This window comes from Monodelphis domestica, chromosome 5, assembly GCF_027887165.1.
Source record: "Monodelphis domestica isolate mMonDom1 chromosome 5, mMonDom1.pri, whole genome shotgun sequence".
Taxonomy (NCBI): Eukaryota; Metazoa; Chordata; class Mammalia; order Didelphimorphia; family Didelphidae; genus Monodelphis; species Monodelphis domestica.
This window is the reverse complement of record NC_077231.1, coordinates 322,692,861-322,713,713: the sequence shown is the minus strand read 5'-3', so window position 1 is coordinate 322,713,713 and position 20,853 is coordinate 322,692,861. Positions and strand designations below refer to the sequence as shown.

At 57.7% G+C, this 20,853-nt stretch overlaps 1 protein-coding gene across 1 annotated transcript in view; it reads right to left on the bottom strand.

Annotated features, from left to right (window-relative positions):
- Window positions 1-1,217: 1,217 nt before the first annotated feature.
- The window catches only part of VWDE (von Willebrand factor D and EGF domains), a 32,886-nt gene continuing 13,250 nt past the window's right edge, over window positions 1,218-20,853 (bottom strand). Inside the window, exons 8-20 of the mRNA XM_056800582.1 lie at window positions 19,580-19,797; window positions 18,730-18,803; window positions 17,056-17,326; window positions 15,332-15,540; window positions 13,950-14,917; window positions 10,448-10,792; window positions 9,688-9,783; window positions 9,401-9,496; window positions 9,063-9,158; window positions 5,736-5,831; window positions 4,780-4,875; window positions 4,363-4,458; window positions 1,218-3,538 (exon numbers count right to left, since the gene is read on the bottom strand). Of these exons, the coding sequence (XP_056656560.1) occupies window positions 3,078-3,538; window positions 4,363-4,458; window positions 4,780-4,875; window positions 5,736-5,831; window positions 9,063-9,158; window positions 9,401-9,496; window positions 9,688-9,783; window positions 10,448-10,792; window positions 13,950-14,917; window positions 15,332-15,540; window positions 17,056-17,326; window positions 18,730-18,803; window positions 19,580-19,797 (3,122 nt within the window). The 3' untranslated portion in view covers window positions 1,218-3,077. The remainder of the gene's footprint in view (window positions 3,539-4,362; window positions 4,459-4,779; window positions 4,876-5,735; window positions 5,832-9,062; window positions 9,159-9,400; window positions 9,497-9,687; window positions 9,784-10,447; window positions 10,793-13,949; window positions 14,918-15,331; window positions 15,541-17,055; window positions 17,327-18,729; window positions 18,804-19,579; window positions 19,798-20,853) is intronic.

The window sequence follows — 20,853 nt, the reverse complement described above, 5'->3', positions numbered from 1 at the left end:
GCCGGGACTTGTAAACCTTAAAATTTCACAGACTTATGAATGTTAAAAATTTTACTCCACATTGAGGAATCCTCCAATTCCCTACTTGAAATAATTCCCTACCAGATAGTGAGAACTCTACTTGAATGTGAAAACTCCTTGCTATGGGAGTATCCCTACTCCACCCCTACTTAAGACTGCTTTAGGGGAGAAAACTCCTTGCTATGGGAGGACCTCGATAGACTGCTTTAGAGCAGAAAACTCCTTGCTAAACAATGAAAGTACTTGGACCCATGCTTATAATAAGGCAAGGAGTTCTTTGAGCCATGCCTGTTTTTTAGAATTGATACAATGAGATGCTTGGTACCTAAAAGGGTCTGGCAAGTTTTCTCTTAATGAGATTAGTTGACTCAGCTGTGTTTTCACTGGTTCAGACTTACTGAGATTAGTCGACACAGCAGCATTTTTTTCTGACTTACTAAAGAGATTAATCTACTCAGCTGTGAATTCAAAATGGGCTGTCTTTTGGAAAACGTCTACAGTGATTGGTAGATGGAAGAACTTAGGGGAGGTGACATAGGAGATTTTGCCCTTAAAAATAACAGCTCAGAGAAGAGCTGGATATCATTCTGAAACATTCAGATTGAGGAAGGACTGATTCTGAAACATTCAGATGGATGAGGGAGCTGGTGAAAGCAGCTGAGATGGAGCTGGCCTGGTGTCACTAGAATCCTTGCTTAGGCAGACCTTGTGGTGAGTGTTAAAAGACTGACTGACTGATCTCTCTCTCTTAAGACTCAGATCTAGGCCATGTTGGCTTAAGGCCCTTCATACTTATTTCCTTTTTCTCTCTTTCTCTCTTTTCTTTAATTCCACATTTGTATTCATTAAAATCTCTATAAACCCAGTTGACTTGGGTATTTGAATAATTGGGAGTATTTCCCTAGCAACCACCTTATATTTGATTTAAAAACCAAGACACTATAGTGAAACATATTTTCTGCGGTCAAATTTACTCACCCTCTCTTATATCTATCACAATTTATATCTTCCACCATTTTAATCACTACAGTTTATGGGCTTCACTATTTTAAATCTCACAGACTCCACAGAGCCGGGTGCGAGGCCAGCCTGAACAGACTAGAGAGGCCTAGTGTCAAATGATCTGGTGTCAAGACCTAGAGGCCATCTGATCTGTGATAGTGGGATTTGGTAGGGGAATGAACAAGAAGGAAACATATAAACATCATGTTTATTTTGGGGGAAAGGGAGGAAGGAAAAGGGCTTAGGAGAATGATGACAATGAATCTTAACCCCTACTTCCTATAAGCTTTTCTTCACCTAACTTATCCAAGCGAAAGCAGTCAGGTTCCCCAACACCAAATCTCACAAGGGGAGTCCCATCACATGGGCCAGGATCTTCACATGAAGAATTGTCCAAAGCAGGTCCAGTGGAGAAGTGGGTCCTCAGTCCTCTGTTCTAGCTGCCAGCAGCCGGGTCAAAAGGTTCCTCTCTTCAGCTGGCATCGCCCAAAGCCAGAAAGCTGTGTCCAAACCTCCAACCCAAGGTCCCTCGGGAGAGAAGTGCCAAGACTGCTGGGCCTCAGAATCCTGGCCCAGATCTTGACCCCGACGCTCCCATGCGACTCTGTCAGGTACTCCTGTCCATCCCTCTAACGTTTGCATTGCCCAGTGCTTTTGCAAACGTCTGTCCTCTCCCTAGGACAGATCCAACCCCCAGACTCCCCTCACTGAAAACTGAGGCCCGGGGGGGGGGGGTCAATGAACCTGCCTGGGGTCATGGGAGTAGAGAGTGGAAGGGCTAAGATTTGAACTCAGCTCCTGAGGTCCCCAATGCAGCCACCTTTCAGTCCCCTTTGGGCCCTCTTGAGGACGCGCTGCCTCTACCTAAGTCACTCACGTCCCCCGTCCGGCTCCATCACAGGGAGACTGCTGCCCCACCACCCCGGACCGGAGCCAGCAGCCTCCCAGCTCGCCGCGAGAAGAGCCCGGAGAGAGGCTGCGCCTCCACATGGACCCCGTCAGGACCGCCGGTGAAGATGGCGAGAAACATGGCGGCATTGGGAAAGGCGAATCCCGTAACGAGGTCGGAAGCCTCCGCAGAGGCAGCCGAGACGCCCCAGAAAGAGTCTGGCCAGAGCTGGGGGACGGGCCGAGTCCTGCCTTTGCCAGGCCTGGCTGGGTGGTCTGAGCCCGCCGTCCTCCCAGGAGGGGCCCACAAGGCCAGGGGCAAAGTCCCCGCCGGTTCTGAGGACAACACATGGCGCGGCCACGGCTCGCCCGGACGTCCCTCCTCACGGCTCAGGGAGGTGGGACGGCGGGGGGGGGGGCTGGGGGGGTTCCGAGGGCCGACGCTCCTCTGGCAAACCCCCAGTGTCGGCTGCCCCCAAAGGCCTCTCCGCCAGGGGGGCCTCCTGGTCCTCCGGCCCCTGCTCGGACGCCAGCTGTGCCCCCTGAGCCCGAGGCGCCCAGCACGAGGCCCGCACGGCGTTGAGCATGGAACGAGGGTCGGAGCCGAGAGGGCTCTGCCGGGTCCCCACAGAGGCTGCCCCCCCCGGGGCGAAGAGGGAAATGGGGAGCCCCGCGCCTGCCGCCCACCGCCCTCGGGATCCTCTCCGGAGGCCGAGCTCTGGGGTGCGCCGAGGTTTCCCAGACTCCAGCCGGGCTCGGGCGGCCCTGGAGGTCCTTCAGGCTCCGCCGTCCGAGCCTGAGCTACTTGGAGCCTGGAGAGAGGCAGAACGTGGAGCCGTCAGAGGCCGAGAAGCCCTCCACGCGCAGCAGCCCGGCCGACCTCGAGCCCCTCTCGCAGGCTGCCCGGAGAGCCTGGCCGGGTCCGAGGTCCCTATCGTGGCTCTCCCTGGCCGCGGGGCAGCCTCGGGGGCCTGAGGCCCCTCGGGAAGGCCGGACCAGGCCCCGGCGCGGCTCTGAGCCCCTCTGCAGCGGCCGTCCTCAGCCCCGGCCAAGCAGACGGGCTCCGGGGGAGGAGGAGGAGGAGGAGGCGGCACACGGCCTCTGGGGGTGAGCAGCCGGCCCTGCTGCGGGGGGAGGCCAGGCCCAGAGGGGTGGGGGTGGGGGGCTCAGCCCCGGCCCGTGAGCCAGGGGGCCTCCTGACCTTTGTGGGCCTCCCCCTCCCCCACCTTAAAGTGGGCACGCGGGGATGACGGGGCCGAGAGAGGGTCGGAGCTGGGCTCTGGGGAGGCCGAGGGGATGCGCTTCTCCCGGGCTCGTGGCCGCAGAAGTGGGCCTCCGGGACGCCGCTTCCTCGCCAGGCTCCTGCCTCGGACTGGCGTGGAGGGCGGCCTCCGCCCCGGGCCGCTGGAGCCGCTTCCCAGGCCTCGATGGCGGCCCACGAAGGAGCTCCTAGTGGGGACGAAGCCCCAGACCAGGGGCTCCTCGTGTCCCCCCAGACTCCCGGGGCAGCCAGCCAGCCTCAAAGACTTACCTGTTTGGCAGTGGACGCCTCCCCAGGAAGAGGGGCAACGGCACACGCCGGGACCCAAGCAGTGTCCCCCATTCTGACACTTGGGCAGGCAGATGGCTGCAATGAGACGGCGAGCACAGACGTGCCTGGTCAGTAGAGGGGCGGAGGGGCACCGCGGTGCTGGAGCGCCGCAGTCTGTCCGTCCGTCCATCCGTCTGTCGGTCCGTCAGTCAGTCTGTCTGTCAGTCCGTCTGTCCATCAGCCTGTCCGTCCGTCAGTCCATCTGTCAGTCTGTCTGTCCATCAGTCCGTCCGTCAGTCCATCCATCTGTCCATCTGTCAGTCCATCCATCTGCCCATCTGTCAGTCAGTCTGTCCATCCATCCCTCAGTCCGTCCATCCATCGGTCCGACCGTCCATCCACCAGTCTGTCTGTCCGTCTGTCAGTCTGTCCATCCGTCCGTCCATCAGTCTGTCTGTCAGTCAGTCTGTCCATCAGTCTCTCCATCCATCAGTCCATCCATCTGTCAGTCCGTCCATCCGTCCGTCCGTCCGTCCGTCCGTCCGCGTGTATTTAATGGCAGGCCCGGGGCTAAGGCTTGGGCAGGAGAGGACGACACGGGCCCGGCACGCTCCAATGGGAGACAGTGCGTGAAGCCCCGGGAGCTACGGCACGATGAGCCCGCAGGGCGGCTCGTGGACGGCCCAAGGCAGACGCGCCGCTCCCTCCCCCCATTTGGGGCCCCTTGGGGGGGGGCTGTCGGGGCAGAGGCTGAAGGCCGGCCTCGGGAGGCCCCGATCACGGCCCGCCGCGCTTGCAAGAAGCATTTCCGCAGGAGGAGCGCCCGGCACACACGGAGCCCCCCAGGCTGCCCCAGGGCCGGCCGCAGGGGACGAGAGCCTTGGTGTGAACGCGCTGCCGGCTCTAGAGGGGCCTCTTACGTGAGCTGCAGCGCCTGCCTCGCCACCCCGACGGACAGGAGCACACGCCGGGCCGGACGCAGCGGCCCCCGTTCATGCACGCCGGCTCACAGACGCCTGAAGGCAAAGGCACAGGTTGAGGCCGAGGCCGAGGAGGCCCGGGAGCCCGGGGAGGCCGGGGAGGCCGAGGAGGCCCGCGAGGCCCGGGAGGCCGGGGAGGCCCGGGAGGCCAGGGAGGCCGAGGAGGCCCGGGAGGCCCACAAGGCCCGGGAGACCAGGGAGGCCCGCGAGGCCGAGGAGGCCCGGGAGGCCGGGGAGGCCCGCGAGGCCGGGGAGGCCCGGGAGGCCGGGGAGGCCGGGGAGGCCGGGGAGGCCCGCGAGGCCCGGGAGGCCGGGGAGGCCGGGGAGGCCCGATCCTTCCGCCCGGCGCCAGCTTACTTTTCTGGCATCTCCATCCGGCGTAGCCCTCCGGGCAGGAGCACACGTTGTCTCTCAGGCAGTGGCCGCCGTTGTGACAGGGTGGCTGGCAGATGGCTAAAGGAGCCGAGGAGAGACGGAAACGGTGAGGAGGCGGCCAGGCCTGCGCTCTGAGACCCCGGAAGCTGCCTGCCTCAGGGCGGACAGGAGAGAGGCCAGCCCGGGGCCAGCCAGGAGCAGCCGGAGCCTCGTCCCTCCCTCCGCCTCTCCCTAGTTTCCTCGGGCCCAGGGACCCGGTGGGGCTCCAACGAGCGTGTGTGTGCACGTGTGTGTGTGTGTGTGCACATGTGCGCGTGTGTGCACATGCGTGTGTGTGCACGTGTGTGCATGTGTGTGTGCGTGCGCGCGTGTGTGTGTGTGCGCGTGCAAAGGGCTTTCAGAGTGTCCAGAGCCTAGAAATGGTGGTTCTTGTCGGAAGCGAGAGGACCCGGTGCCTGCCCTGAGCCCGGTGGACACTGGAGGGGGGGCTCCCTCCTTAGAGAGCTGTCCGGGGGCCCCTCCCCTCGTCCGGCCCTCCTCCCGGAGCCTGCAGGCCCCAACGGGCCCCTCCAGAGGCACGGACGCCCCGACGGAGCCGCCAGGAGCCCCGGTTCTTAACCAAACTCCTGCGGCTCATCTGCGACCCATTCACGTCCGCGGGGAGAAATCCGCCCGGGAGCCCAGAGCCGGGTCTGAGTTCCAGTCCTCCGGCACCAGCCGGGCTCTGCTCCCCCAAAGGGCGCCTTTGAGAGAGGAAAGGAGGGCGTCGAGCCAGGCCAGCCGGTGACAGAGGAGGAAAAGCCGCCTGTGAGACCCCCCAATCCCAAGGTTTCGGGGAGCATCAGAGCCCCCGAGGCCCCACGCCCCAGGGCTCCCCCCCCCCCCGGTTTCCTGCTTTCAGAGGACAGCAGGCTGGGGGGGACCAAGTTCCCGCTTACCGTTCTGACACGTCGCCCCGAAGAATCCGGCCGGGCACAGGCAGGCGTTTGGCTTGTGGCAGAGGCCGCCGTTGAGGCACGCCGGCTCACACGAGGCTGGAGGGAGCCGGAGAGAGACCGTCAGGCCGGCTCCATTCTGGCCGCCAGGCGGGCCCTCGGCGCACCCTTCGCTGGGCTCCCCTGAACTTAAAAGGCGACGCATGGAAGGACCAGACAACGGCCTGGGAGCCGAGGCCGGGCGGGAATTCCAAATGGCCTTCGCTGGAGAAATGAACGAGAAGCAACCCAAGGAAGCGCGTGACGAAGGGAGCCGGGCAGGAAGGAGCCCCCAAGGGGGCCCGGGCAGGAAGGAGCCCCCAAGGGGGCCCGGGCAGGAAGGAACCCCGAAGGGAGCCCAGGCAGGAAGGAGCCCCCAAGGGGGCCCGGGCAGGAAGGAGCCCCCAAGGGAGCCCAGGCAGGAAGGAACCCCGAAGGGAGCCCAGGCAGGAAGGAACCCCGAAGGGAGCCCGGACAGGAAGGAGCCCCGACCAGGAAGGAGCCCTTCGGTCCTCACGCCGAACAGAAGCTGGGGGGGACCTCCTGGGAGATGGGGGGGGAACGCTTCCACCAAAGCCCACACCGAGGGACCTGGGGTAAACCCGAGATTCAAGGGGGCTGTAGAAGACACAGCAAGGGGAGAGGAGCGTCATAAATAGAAGGCACTGGGGGAATCTTGAGCAATCCAGGCTGTGCAATAGATGATTCAGGAGGGAATCATCGCCCAAAAGACAAGGCTTGGTGATACAGAAAAGAGACCCACCATCTCCCTGTCTACTGAAGAGGGCACCTGGGTGGCTCAGTGGACAGAGTACCCGGTCTGGAGTCAGCTAGTCATCGTCCTGGACTCAAATCTGCCCTCACATACTTCCTAGCTGTGTGACCCTGGCTGAGTCACTTAACCCCATTGGTCTCCGTTTCCTCATCTGTAATGAGCTGGAGAAGGAATCACCAGTCTTTTGGCTAAGAAAAGCGCACAAAGGGACATAAAAAGCCCGACGTGACTGGAGAACAATGACAAAACGGATGAAACGGTCCAGGGGAGGTCTGACATGATGGTATGAAGGACTCAGGAGAGACAAAGAGAGGCAGGAGTCAGAGGAGAAATCAGCGTGCATTAGTGGACTTGGAGATTCCTCCTCTGTGGGTCTCGGCTTCCAGGTCCTGAGCTCTAAAAAGCCTTCACAAACACTGTCCGTGCCTATTTTCACATGCATTGCTCAGGCACACACACACACACACACACACACACACACACACACACACACGTACACACCCACATATACACATACACTCTGTCTTGGTCTTGGTCTCAGTCTCAGTCTCAGTCTCAGTCTCAGTCTGTCTCAGTCTTGGTCTCGGTCTTGGTCTTGGTCTCAGTCTTGGTCTTGGTCTCAGTCTTGGTCTTGGTTTCAGTCTTGGTCTTGGTTTCAGTCTTGGTCTTGGTCTTGGTCTTGGTCTCAGTCTTGGTCTTGGTCTCGGTCTTGGTCTCGGTCTTGGTCTCAGTCTCGGTCTCGGTCTCGGTCTCAGTCTCAGTCTCAGTCTTGGTTTTGGTCTCAATCTTGGTCTCAGTGTGGTCTTGGTTTCAGTCTTGGTCTCGGTCTTGGTCTCGGTCTTGTTCTCAGTCTTGGTCTTGGTCTCGGTCTTGGTCTCAGTCTTGGTCTTGGTTTCAGTCTCGGTCTTGGTCTCAGTCTTGGTCTTGGTTTCAGTCTTGGTCTTGGTTTCAGTCTTGGTCTCGGTCTTGGTCTCGGTCTCAGTCTTGGTCTTGGTCTCAGTGCTGGTCTCGGTCTTGGTCTCGGTCTCAGTCTCTCGGTCTCGGTCTTGGTCTCGGTCTTGTTCTCAGTCTTGGTCTTGGTCTCGGTCTTGGTCTCAGTCTTGGTCTTGGTTTCAGTCTCGGTCTTGGTCTCAGTCTTGGTCTTGGTTTCAGTCTTGGTCTTGGTTTCAGTCTTGGTCTTGGTTTCAGTCTTGGTCTCGGTCTTGGTCTCGGTCTCAGTCTTGGTCTTGGTCTCAGTGCTGGTCTCGGTCTTGGTCTCGGTCTCAGTCTCTCGGTCTCGGTCTCGGTCTTGGTCTCAGTCTTGGTCTTGGTTTCAGTCTTGGTCTTGGTTTCAGTCTTGGTTTCAGTCTTGGTCTTGGTCTTGGTCTTGGTTTCAGTCTTGGTCTTGGTCTTGGTCTTGGTCTCAGTCTTGGTCTTGGTCTCGGTCTTGGTCTCGGTCTTGGTCTCAGTCTCGGTCTCGGTCTCGGTCTCAGTCTCAGTCTCAGTCTTGGTTTTGGTCTCAATCTTGGTCTCAGTGTGGTCTTGGTTTCAGTCTTGGTCTCGGTCTTGGTCTCGGTCTTGTTCTCAGTCTTGGTCTTGGTCTCGGTCTTGGTCTCAGTCTTGGTCTTGGTTTCAGTCTCGGTCTTGGTCTCAGTCTTGGTCTTGGTTTCAGTCTTGGTCTTGGTTTCAGTCTTGGTCTTGGTTTCAGTCTTGGTCTCGGTCTTGGTCTCGGTCTCAGTCTTGGTCTTGGTCTCAGTGCTGGTCTCGGTCTTGGTCTCGGTCTCAGTCTCTCGGTCTCGGTCTTGGTCTCGGTCTTGTTCTCAGTCTTGGTCTTGGTCTCGGTCTTGGTCTCAGTCTTGGTCTTGGTTTCAGTCTCGGTCTTGGTCTCAGTCTTGGTCTTGGTTTCAGTCTTGGTCTTGGTTTCAGTCTTGGTCTTGGTTTCAGTCTTGGTCTCGGTCTTGGTCTCGGTCTCAGTCTTGGTCTTGGTCTCAGTGCTGGTCTCGGTCTTGGTCTCGGTCTCAGTCTCTCGGTCTCGGTCTCGGTCTTGGTCTCAGTCTTGGTCTTGGTTTCAGTCTTGGTCTTGGTTTCAGTCTTGGTTTCAGTCTTGGTCTTGGTTTCAGTCTTGGTCTCAGTGTGGTCTCGGTCTCAGTCTTGGTCTCGGTCTTGGTCTTGGTCTCGATCTTGGTCTTGGTCTCAGTCTTGGTCTTGGTTTCAGTCTTGGTCTCAGTCTCGGTCTCAGTCTCAGTCTTGGTCTCCTTCTCCCTCTTGCCTCCCCCCATGACATGCCTGTCTGGTGAGCCCTCACCACCACAGCTGCCACTACTTCTTGCTTCTCATGGGAAATGGGGACATTTGCGTCATGCCCGTTTGGAAAGGGATGGAAGAGCAAGATGGCAGGCAAGGACATGGGAGTGTCCTCTGACCTGAACAGGAGGCTCAGCCTCAGGCTTGGATCACCCCCCCCCAGGCACGGAGGCCCAGGCCTAGAGGAAATGGGTTCACTTCATTTTGTACTCCCCGATGGGGCCTCCATTTACCTGTGGCACAGGTAGGGCCAAACCAGCCCTGCGGACACTGGCAGACATCTGTAGCGACGCACGTGCCACCATGTTCGCAGTGCCTGCTGCAGACCACTGGGATGAGAAGGAAACAAGAGAGGCTCCAGGGTAGGTCGGGAAGAAGCCAGACTCTCCTCAGCCCCTGCCAGTGATGCCCACCCCAGGGACGAGAGTGAGCGGGGGCCTTCCCTCGGCTCTGGCGGTCACCCACGTTGGACGGCCAATAGACATGCCTCCGGGTCTCCTCCGAATGATCGGGGCGACGGAGGGGCTGTTCCCCGACTCCCCCCGAAGCCATCCTCCATGAGCCCACTTACTCGTTTCGCACCTCGGGCCGACAAAGCCGTAGGGGCACGTGCAGAGGTTGCCAGGCACACAGGTCCCGCCATGCTGGCACGGAGGGCTGCAATGGGCTGTGGATGGAGACGATGGTGTTTACCGGGAAGTCCACTTCCACAGTGGTCGAGACCCACCAGGACGTCAGCTCAGGAGGGTGACAGGCTAAGGGTCAAGAGGCCGGAGCCAGGTCCGAGGAAGGAGAAGCAGCGGGGGGGGGGGGGGGGGGGGGGGGAGGAGGCCTCGGTGGGCCCCACACGGACGGTACCTTCTTCACAGGAGATGCCACCAAGGCCTGGGAGGCACTGGCAGACCCCGGGCCGGACACACTTCCCGCCGTTCTTACAGCTGGGCCGACACAGAGCTGCGTTCAAGGAAGACAAGGCCTTAGAGGCGAGGGCGGCCTCTGCGGGAACACAGCGAGGGAGCGAGGACGGGCAGCGAGAAGGGGATTCTGAGAGAAGGCCTGGGAGAGGATTCTGGGTAGCACAAGGCATGCTGGGAGCCTGAACTGACATTCCTGAACTGGCTTCCTGCTTGGGTTTCCTGAGCCGGAAGGCGTTGGCCTGCCTGAATTCCCATCCCGCTGCTCCCTGGAGAGTCAGGATTTCATGGAGAAACCCTCGACTCCTGGGCGGAGAATCGAAGGGAGGAAACCATTTCTGGGTGCAGAGGTCATCGGCCAGAACCCCTCGGGGCTGGGGCAAGCCAAAGCCTTCCCTCTGGAGCTTTGGGCTCCTCAGTGCGGGCTCTGGGAGTCCCTGGGGGAAGACCGCCTGGGCAGGGGGAGGAGCCCAAGGCAGGGCCCGAGCTGGGGGGGGGGGGGGGCGCCCCAAATGGCAGCCACGAAATCCAGCGTGTCAGGGCGGCCCGGGCCCGGCGGGTGGCTCGCCACGGCAGCGGGGAGGGTAGAAACGGCCATAAGAGCGCAGCAACTGCCGCCATTGGCAGGGGGGCTCCGTGGAGTCCGCCAGCCTCCGGCCAGGAGAATTGGGGTGACCCTTCCGGAGGCCCGGCACCCCTCCTACCTTGGCACGAGGCTCCGTCTCCATAGTAACCGGGGGGGCAGCGGCCGCAGCGGGGGCCTCCATCCAGGGCTGGAGCGCAGGGCACACCCTGAAAGCAGGGCGGGGGCGCACAGGGGTCCCCCGTAGGCGGCGCCGAGGAGGCCGAGCTGCGGCCGGGTCCCAGCACGTCCCGCCGGAGGCTGCCTGAGGTCCTGGGGGCTGGGCTGGGCCTCAGAGAGCGGCCGGGCTCTGGGCTGCTGCTGGCCATCACAGGGGGACCCTCAGCCTTCACGGCCACCCCAGAAGAGAGGCTGCTCACGGCCACGGGGGACGCCGGAGAGGGTGCAACGTGGGTCGAGGCTGCGTCTAAAACACCACAGAGACGGGCACGTGGAGGGGGCGTCGTGTGCGCTCTGGAGATACCTCCAAGTGCCCCCCAAAGGAACGCAGCCCTGGCAGAGGCCTCGAAACCTCCTCTCCGCCGGACCCCCAGGATGCCGCAGAGCAGCTGCCCAGCCAGAGGGACAGGAAGCCCTTGTGTGGAGGTCCAGGGCCTGCGGGGGCCTGTGGGGGGCCTGTGGGGGCCTACGGGGGTCTTTGGGGGGCAGCTGTGGTGGCCTGCAGGGGGGCCTGCGGGGGCCTGTGGTGGCCTGCAGGGGGCCTGTGGGGGGGTCCGTGGGGGGCAGCTGTGGTGGCCTGCAGGGGGGCCTGTGGGGGCCCATTGCCTCCCCCAGGGGGGCTCCTCCTCGCACAAACTGCCCGGCCTTCAGCAGGATGCAGATGTAACCCCCCACCATGGAGTCAAGCCCGGAGGGGCCGAGGAGCTGCGCCAAGGATGCTTGGTAGAGACCAAACACCAAACGTCCTCCACACGGTCAGGGCCTCCCCCTGCAGCCAGGTGGACGATGGGCCTGGGCTCTGCTCTGTCCCCCGTGGGAGAGCCTTCCAGCGCGGAGCTCCACTGGCTGAGCCCCGGATAGACCCGGCCTCCATCCCCCCAAGGAAGAGGCCAGCCATGGAGGAGGCCCATCAGAAGGTTAGGAAATACGAGACTGGCTCTTTGAGGCAGGAAGCCCCTAGACGGTGCCCCAAGAGCTCGGTGAGGAGGCAGCAGCCCTCCCAAGGTGTCCCTCCAGGCTGGTAGCCCCTGGGTGCTCGGGAAGGCCACAGACTCCCTCGAGTGCCAGCCAGGCCACATTGCTAGGCCATGGGAAGCTCCAATGACACACTGAGCTCTGGTGGGTCCTGACAGCAGGAGAAATGGAGAAGGAGGAGCCTCAAGGCCTGACCCAACACCCTCAGGGGAGGAAACAGACTCCAGCAGGTAAGGGACTTGCTGGAAGCCATAGACCTAGGAAGTGTTAGAGGCTGGATTTGAACCCAGACCTCCAGACCCCAGTCTAGCCCTCCTTTCTGAATGAGGAAGTTGCAGAGGAGGTGAGAGGCTCGAGGCAGATCACCTCCACAGCTCTGTCCATGTCAGGCCCTTCCCTCCCTGGAAACTCCCCCTCCAAGAAGCCCCATTTTCCTTCCCATCAACCCTCACCCCTGGGATGAGTGGAATTACACTGGAAGCCTTCCTCCTTCCTTCCTTCCTTCCTTCCTTCCTTCCTTCCTTCCTTCCTTCCTTCCTTCCTTCCTTCCTTCCTTCCTTCCTTCCTTCCTTCCTTCCTTCCTTCCTTCCTTCCTTCCTTCCTTCCTTCTTTCCTTCCTTCCTTCCTTCCTTCCTTCCTTCCTTCCTTCCTTCCTTCCTTCCTTCCTTCCTTCCTTCCTTCCTTCTTTCTTTCCTTCCTTCCTTCCTTCCTTCCTTCCTTCCTTCTTTCCTTCCTTCCTTCCTTCCTCCCTTCCCTCTTTCCCTCCTTCCTTCCTTCTTCCTTCCTTTCTTTCTTTCTTTCTCCCTCCCTCCCTCCCTCCCTCCCTTCCTTCCTTCTTTCCTTCCTTCCTTCCCTCCTTCCTGGGAGACCACATTTGGGCAGCCCAGAGGGGGGCTTGCTGGTGTCCCAGGAGGTCCCTGGGAAGTTCTGGGTCCGGTCCAAACCCCTCCCTTTGCCGATGAGGATGGGGAACCCTTAGAGAAGCCCAGGTTCCTGGGGGTGAGAAGATGAGCCCAAGTTCCCAGCAGCCTGGCAGCCTCCCCTGCCTGGGGTCCCCTCTGGCCTCTCCCGTCCTGGCTATCTGCCTGGGTCGAGTCCAAGTCTCTGGAAGCCTCAGTTTCCCTACATAAAAGGGTCCCATCGGCCTGGCTCAGGGCTGACCCCGGTTATTGCTGTCTCTCTACAGGCCTAGAAAGGGAGACTGCAGAGACGAGGGCTTCCTGCCCCTGCCTGACTCCACTTGAACCCTGAGATTTCCCAGTCCAGAGAGCTAGGGGCAGGACACCCTTCCCCAGCTGCTCCCTCTGAGAAATTCAGGGTCTCTAGACAAGCCCCCAGAAGCTCTTTTGTCCCTGTGGAAGGGATCAGCCTGAGCAAGATCTCCGGCTTCCAGGCCTTTACCCTGGGCCACAACACAGACCGACCCTGAGCACAGCCAGGACTCCCACGATGGGCCATGTTTCCGAGGGGTCTTGATGCTGGTCACTGTGTAATTAAATGGGGATAACAAATGCCAGCCGTGCGTCCTCGGAGAGAAATGCCATCCGTGTTGGCCTGAAGCAGCGTCTGTAGCGCTTGAGAACCTACCAAGCACTTTTTGAGTCTCGGCCTCCACCGAACGCTGGTGGACAGAGTGACTGGAATGATTCTTCCCATTTTACAGAGGAGGAGCCGGAGCCTAAGAAAGCCCACATCCACAGAGAGCGCTCCGGAGGCGAGCAAGAAGGCGAGCTTCGCAGGTTCCTTTTGTATCCCACGACTGGCCTCCCTGAACCTCGCAAGATGGGGAGGAACAGCCATGGGGGACCCCACCTCATAAACAGGAGCACACTTACTAGCTGTGTGACCCTGGGCAAGTCCCTTCACCCTGTCTGCCTCAGGTTCCTCATCTGTAAAATGAGTCAGACAAGGAAATGGCCAACCAAGTCAGTGTCTGCCAAGAAAACCCCAAGGGGGGGGTCGCAGGCACGACGGAGACGGCCGCACGACCACTCTCTGTGGGTGCCTTCTTTTCTGGACTAGAGGGAGGCTCCCCAGGGCAGAGGCACCATTCTCATTTTGGTCCCTGCACCCTCTTCCCCCGGCACAGTGACGAGAGACGACCCTTTTACCCACTGAGAGACTCCGTTTCTTTGAGGAAGCGTTTCTCCAGGAAAGGAAGCACAAGATGGTGTGTGGTTTCTAGCTCCCCAGTAGTTTGTGAGATAATACGAGAGCCTGGGCTCCAGAGGATGAACACCCATTCACATGCGTGCACACACATACACACGCACACACACATGCACACACATACGCATACACATGCACGCACATGTACACTCTTACACGTGTACACACATGCATGCATGCACACACACACGCACACACACTCAGGCCACCGAAGGCCAAAAGCTGTTTTCCCCCGGAGGTTTTCCAGCTCCCGGACTTACCAGAAGGCACGCCACAGTCATAGGAACCAAAGCCCTGGAGACACGCACAGCCCCATTCCATGCAGCGCCCGTGTCCACTGCACAAGTTGGGACACCTGAACGCGAGAAGAATGTCTTCCAGGAATTGTTCGTTGCTGCCCGGGTTGTACTTTCCTTCTTCCAGAAGCCTCTTTTCACATTCGTTTTCCAGGAGGGCCAAACCTGCTTCGGCCCAGCTCAGGTCATCCTTCAAGAGCACGTCCCTCACGCACATGTCCACCGCGCCATCTATGTGCTCCCCCAGAAAGCCCGAGCACAACGTTCCGATGCTGGAGTTGGCCAGGGTCTGCCGGCACACTGCCACGACGCGGGCTTCCGTCAGGCCCGAAGGGGTGGGCCAGGAGGGCACAAGCGCCGCGTGGGGGGCAGCGCCGTGGTCCTCGGGGAAGAAATAGCTGAATGCGTCCAGGTCGGCGGGACTGAGAGTCTGGAAAGCCAATGTGGGCGGGTGTTCGCGCAGGCTCTGCCTCTTCCGCCTCCTCAGTGCAGGCCGTCCTTCTTGGCGACGGCGATCCGAAGTCCGCGTCTGCCTCCTGGCTCCCAAAGGAGCTGCTCTTCCTTGGCTGCCTTCATGGTGAATCAGTCCCTCTGAATGACCTCGTGCTAGACTCGCAGCATCGTCTTGGCTAGAAGGGAAGGCCGCTGCATCGCTGTCTCCTCCTCCTCTCACTGAACGCTTCTTGAGATGGTTTCTCAGCCCATCAACGCAGATGTACTCCGCAGTGACGTCTAGTTCTGGTATCAAGGAAGGACGCCTGATGTGGCTGCCATCGGTGCATCCCGGAATGGTTCCGGATTCGGGCGGACCAGCCCAAGGGCCAGCAGATGGGAGTCCAGCCTTGTTTCCTGAACAGCTGCAGTAGGAGATCTGTCGAGGAGACTTTCGAGAAACTGGAAGTTTGTCAAACATGCTCTTTCCTGGTGACATCCTTCCAGGGAAGAGAAAGACAAGACAACAGACGGAAATGAAGACTGTTGGCACATGGATGCAGTTACATTGCAAAGAACATCAGGTGTGGAGTATGTGGGTGTATTAAAAATCTGAGCAAATGAATGAGATACAAAGCTTTGTGCTATTCAAGTTCCTTTGTCTTTGGCCCTTCCCTTTTGTCTTAGAACCCAAACGCTATGTTGGTTCCAAAGCTGAAGGGTGAAAAGGACTAGGAAATGGGGGTGAAGTGGTTTGCCCAGAATCACACAACTAGGAAGTGTCTGAGGCCAGATTTGAACCCAGGACTGTGAGTGTAGGCCTGGCTCTCTATCCACTGAGCCTTTTAACTGCCCTTTGATATCCAAATATTCTTGCTGTCACATCCCTCCAATGGAAAATCAGATCCTCTTACCTCCATTCATTACTGAAAACAAGGTATGGATTGGACTCATCCTTGATCATGGTGCCATGTTCATCATGGAAGTCATTCTCTGGGTCTTCATCAAAGGTGCCACAAAGTCCCCGGGTGTTTCTGTAATCCGAGCTAGGAGCCTGGATCGTCAAACTGATGCCCCATTCGCTCAGGTCAGCACGAACAAAAGCTCCAGAATAAAAGAAGATCTAAAAGCAAACACAGTTGGAGACAGGAGGGAAGCTGGAGACATGGGGAGGCAGCAAGTTGACATCTAAGATCCTCGAGAGGTTCGTGTGCGGGAATCAATACTGGCTCAGAATTATAGATTGCTTTTTGCTTCAGGATTCATGGACGACGAGGCATCTTTATAATGTTGGCTGGCTAGCCAGAGAGCTCAGAGATCACAGACTTAGAGGTGGAAGGGATCTAAGGGGTCCTCCAGTCCAGTTCCCTCATTTTTATCATCAGAGAAACTGAGGTCAAGAAGGTTGCATGGTTCCTATGTGGCAGAGTCAAGATTTGAACCCAGGCTCTGACCTCAAACCCAGCCCTCTTTCCACTGCTCCACAGTCGCCTCCTCAAATATTGATTTTTCATTAAAATGATAGATTTGTCTAGGATACATTTCCTCTAGAACATCATATATCTTGCTGGGAAAGCCTAATAATCTCCTGATGACATGAGAAGGCTCTGAATCAAGGGACACAATCACTGAGCATTGTGGGTGACCCACAGGGCAAGGGAGAGAGGACGAATGGCAGGTGTGTGAGCTGGCTGTTGCATATTCCCAATGACTAGGCACAAGAAGGGATGGAAAAGGCTTCTCCATGCACATGCATGACTGCTAAGGGAGAGGGGCTGGTCCTGTCCAAAGATGGGCAGCCCAAGGAAGCATGTAGTAAGTGTCTGCTGTGTGTCAGACATTGGACTGACCGAGGAGGTGAAAAGATGGGTCAGTCTCCTCCCTCAAGGGACCTGCAGTCTACCGGAGCAAATCCCTTTCGACAGAGCAGTATGCAGACAGTAAACTGAGGCATGGAGACCCAAGCAGCCAGAGGGACCAGAAGGGACCTCGTGCCAGCCGTGGGCCAGGTTCTACAGAGCAGCATTTCAAATCCAGAGAAAGGCATCTAGTGTACCAGGTAAATTGTGGCAGAATTTGTGGGAGAACGTGGAAAAGAAGTGCAGAATGAAAAGAGAAGAAGAGGACGGACGGTCTCCCTGCAGACGGGAAGCTCTCTGGAAGCAGAGTTCATCCTTGTCTTCGTGGGATTTCTGGTGACTTGTACCTGGCAGGGACTGGGGTGCTATATAGCACGTTGGATTTCGTTAGAGGAGGAGGAGGAGGACCCGGATCAGTTGGACGTGCAAAAGTCCCCCTCTGGCTCTATCTTCCTGCTCTGTCTCTGTTACACTGGTTAGGGGTTTCTAACGTGAACATCTTCCATCCTCACTAGCAGCAAGCACCTTCTTTTACTCTAAAGACGGCAGTGGCCCATTTTTCGGATTCAAGTTGTGCAGCCTCTAACTCTCCCTAGGAAACAGAGGCACATGTCTGAAGAGGAGAGCTCGGCTCCTTTGGCCTCTGGTGCTGGACTGAACACTTTTCCGGGGTCTGTTACTTCAGGCAGGAACCCCTTTGGATGTGAAATTACCAGTTGTACGAAGGAAAATAAGAATGTGCACTCGAGACCCTCCCCGGAAATCCCATCGTTACTTACTGTGACTTTCCGTCCCAAATACGACTCCTTGATCTTGATGCTGCTGCTGGCGCCTCTGCTCTTCACAGATACATAGGGCTGTGACGCGTGGAGCTGGCCGCTGCACATGTCCAAAGCCACAACGTCGTCTCCTTCCTTGGCAACAAAGCCACAGTTACAGGACCCGCGGGAGTGAGTGCTTCCACAGTCCCACTGGCGAACGTGGACTTCAAAGTCTCGAGACACACTCTTATAGAGCACGAACGTTCCCGTCCTGAAATGCTCGTAACGCCTTTCGTGGTAGAAGAGAAAGGTTAGGGGGAAGAGAGTTACATCTTGAGGGATAATAGTGTGTAGCCGTTACTCAAATTTAATAACATCTTGGGCATTATTGAACCTCCCTGGGCCTCAGTTTCCCCAACTATAAAATTAGGAAGCTGGCACAGGCTTTATTTCCTGCTAAGGTCCTTTTCACTATATTAGTCATTTATCCACTAAAATGTCAGCTTCTTGGAGGCAGCAACTGTCTTTTGCTTTTCTTGGTATCCCCAGCACTCAACATGCCACCTGGCACAATGTAGGTACCTAAGAATGGCCTATTGACTGACAGACTCTAGCATAAATACCACCCTGCCTTGTCTAGGTCTGCCTGAAAAAGCAGTCTTCCTCGTGGAAACGTCTCCCTCCCCCCAGCCACCACCGTGACGAGGAAGAAATGAGCTTCGCCAGCTGAACACCATGTCCTTGTAGTGGTGCCTCTGCCAGGCAGGACTTCCATTTCTGAGCGCTTGGGGAGTTCATCCTTCTGGAGTTGCCCAGAGCTACCTTCTACGTGCCCAGGTCCCGCCCAGAATCCTCCCATTCGAGGAAGCTTGATCGTGTTCTATTGCCAGCTGGAGAGAGCACCAAGAGGTGGGATGCCGGGCATTCGGGCACTGCCTGGATTTTGTGATGCTGCCGCTCAGCCTTGGGCTGGAGACTCCAGGCATCGTCCAGGACGAGGGAGAATTGAGGAGCTTCAAGAGTGTGGGTTTGCAGGAGGATCCACATCCTCGTTTTTAAAGGAAGGAGACTCAGGTGACCCGCCCAAGATGGCACAGCCGGTCATCGGCAGAGCCCTTCTGACTTTCGATCTAGGCTTCTCCATCATCCCACGCAGCTCACTGCTCACCTCCCAAAGACGGATAACAGCTCCCTTCTTTGCAGAAATAGAGCCAGGACCAGCCCATGGTGTTTCCCTTTCAAGTGATGCCCACACAAGGCAGGAGTGGCGCGTCCTGTGCTGTTCTCTGCGGAGGTTAAGAATGCACCCCCTGCCCTACGCTTGAATGAGATTCTAGTCAGCGGAGGAGGTCTGGAAGAGCCCCTTCCTCCTGTGCCCCCATTAGCAGAACGCCGGGCTTCAATGGCACCGGAGGATTATGTTCCGGTAGGTGAAATTGCAGGCGGGCATCTTCGTGTCGAGGAAAGAGAGCCCATCATCGCTTCCACCGGGCACCTCGTGATTTTAGGTGGAAATATCCCGCGATGGCCCCAGCTAAGAGCCCACCATAAGCAATCAGTGTGGCTTCACTTGTACCCACAGAGCCTCGAGCTTCTTGTTCCTGAATGATGGAGGAAGGGAGCCGCACAGGACGTAACCGAAGGCATCCAAACTCTTTATTCTGCCCCCGCCAAAACCACAAACAAAGTTACCTCCCATCCAGCGTGATTACATGCGGGTCGGTGAATGAATAGCAGCTGGCAGTGGGCACGTCCTTCACGGTGATCTGGAAAGCCAAGACAAGCTCAGTAAACGTCCCCGCTGCTCGCTGAGAGCCCGAACCCTCCCGGCGTCCCAGCAAACTGGCCTCGCCGCTCCAATGAGCTTCTACAACACGAGAGAAGATGCATGAGCGAGAGGGCAGGTTCTTCCCCCAAACGCACTCCTCAGGCTCTGCTCTTCATTGGCCACAATGAGGACGGTCATGTCGGCCTCAGAGTCCTGGGACACGCAGCGTCTGACCCTGGGGGTCGGGACGGGCTCGCCGTTCCAGTAGAGAGCAGCGAAGGCAGCGGGTCTAAGATGCTCTGCCGCCCCCGGAGGGAGTCCCACTAGGAGACGCCACACGAGAACCTGACCATGCATTCTAGGGTTATCCACAGGGCAGCCTGCGCTCATGAACAAGGACCTCTGACGCACCCTGGCTATCGCTTTGGCCCTGTCCTTAGGTAGAGCCACAACTAAGCTCTTTGGGAGCGACTGGCTAAGCCAGTCCACTTCGGTTCATGGCGGGTGGGAAGGGAAGTGGATCTCTCTCAACAGGGGACTCGAGGACTCTGAGGGGACCTGAGTGTCACCACACGTTGGCAGCTCTTTCTCGGGGAAGCCGGACGTTCTGGGCCGAGAATGAGCAGGCTCAGAAGGGGGGGATCCCCATGTCCTCTGTATGTGAGAGACACGAGGTCGACCTAATGGGCGCTCACCCCCTTCCCCTGCCATATGGGTGTCTGATGAGAAGAGACATTTTTAAACTACGTAGAGGGGCCACGGCTCTGGGTCCACCTGAATGCTTTCAGGAACATAGCTGCTCCACAGGAAACTCTCCCTGGTAACGGGCTCCACAGCAATCTCGGTAACTCTATCTCCATCCCGCGCAAAGTCTGTTACGGCCGTGAAATGCAGCACCGCCTGGCTACAAGTTCCATTCTCACAGGATAAGGTCTCAGGAAGGTCCACTTGACAATGAGAAAGAGCCAGATTGAAACCTGGTTGGTCACGACCTATTTTCATCAGGAAAAAAAGTGTCAGAGCTTCTTCCCGAGAGGAATACGCCCTGGCTGAAGGAGTCTAAGATCGCTAACTTTGTTAGCCTTCCGTGTACAGACTGACGGACCTGGGCAGAAAAGCTTCTGTTCTTGACAGAAGGCCACCCTTACTCTCTGAAGCTTCTGGATAATGGCTCTTTATTAAAAGACGAGGCGACCTGATGACGTAAGAAAGGCCGGGGCATTCCTTTCCTGGGCCAGGGAGAGAGCTGGCTCTGCCATCTTGCTCTGCCTCTTGGGGTGCATTCAAGGAGTTCCCTTGGAATTGATCCCATCTAAAGAAATGGCCTCCTTGGCTTTATTGATCATAGTTGTTGTTAGGAGACCTTCCTCTCTTCAAACATCCCCACCAATACATCAGGAAAGAAAATGCTTTGACAAGCCCCTTCAGCTCAATTTGTTGTGCTCTTTTTTTACATTCCAAGTACCTCTAGCTCTGTGTTGGCAAACTTATGGCACACATGCCAGAGAGGGACGTTCCCTTCCCCCTCTCCACACCTGCCTGAGGACATTTCTCCCATCACCCGCCCCTCTGCCCAGCAACCCAATGAGAGAGTTTCCTCCCTCTCCTGTCTGGGGTAAGGTGAGGGGCTCACATGTGGCCTGCTGGTTGCATTTTGGGCACTCAGACTCTAAAAGGTTCACCACCACTGCTTTAGCCTTATCTATTTTAGCCACTGTTTAAGGTATTCAACTCCTCATAGACTTGGATAACATTCCACAGCAGGGAATAAAGATTATGCATCAAGATAGTCCTAGTCTGTGGCCCTGTTCCTTTCCACCCCCTCATAGCTATGAACTCCTCCTACTGCCTTACTGGCCCACCATCCTTCTTAAGATAAAGAAGGAACAAAGGCCACTGGAATATCCACTGTAAAAAAGAAAAGATCCAGATAGACTCTATCTGGAGGTTCTGGCCACAAGATGAGCCTTCAGGAAAGCACCAAGTCTTGTCTGGGGCTATGAATTGTGGCTCTGCTCCAAGGAAAATCAGAAAGACTTGGTGAGGGT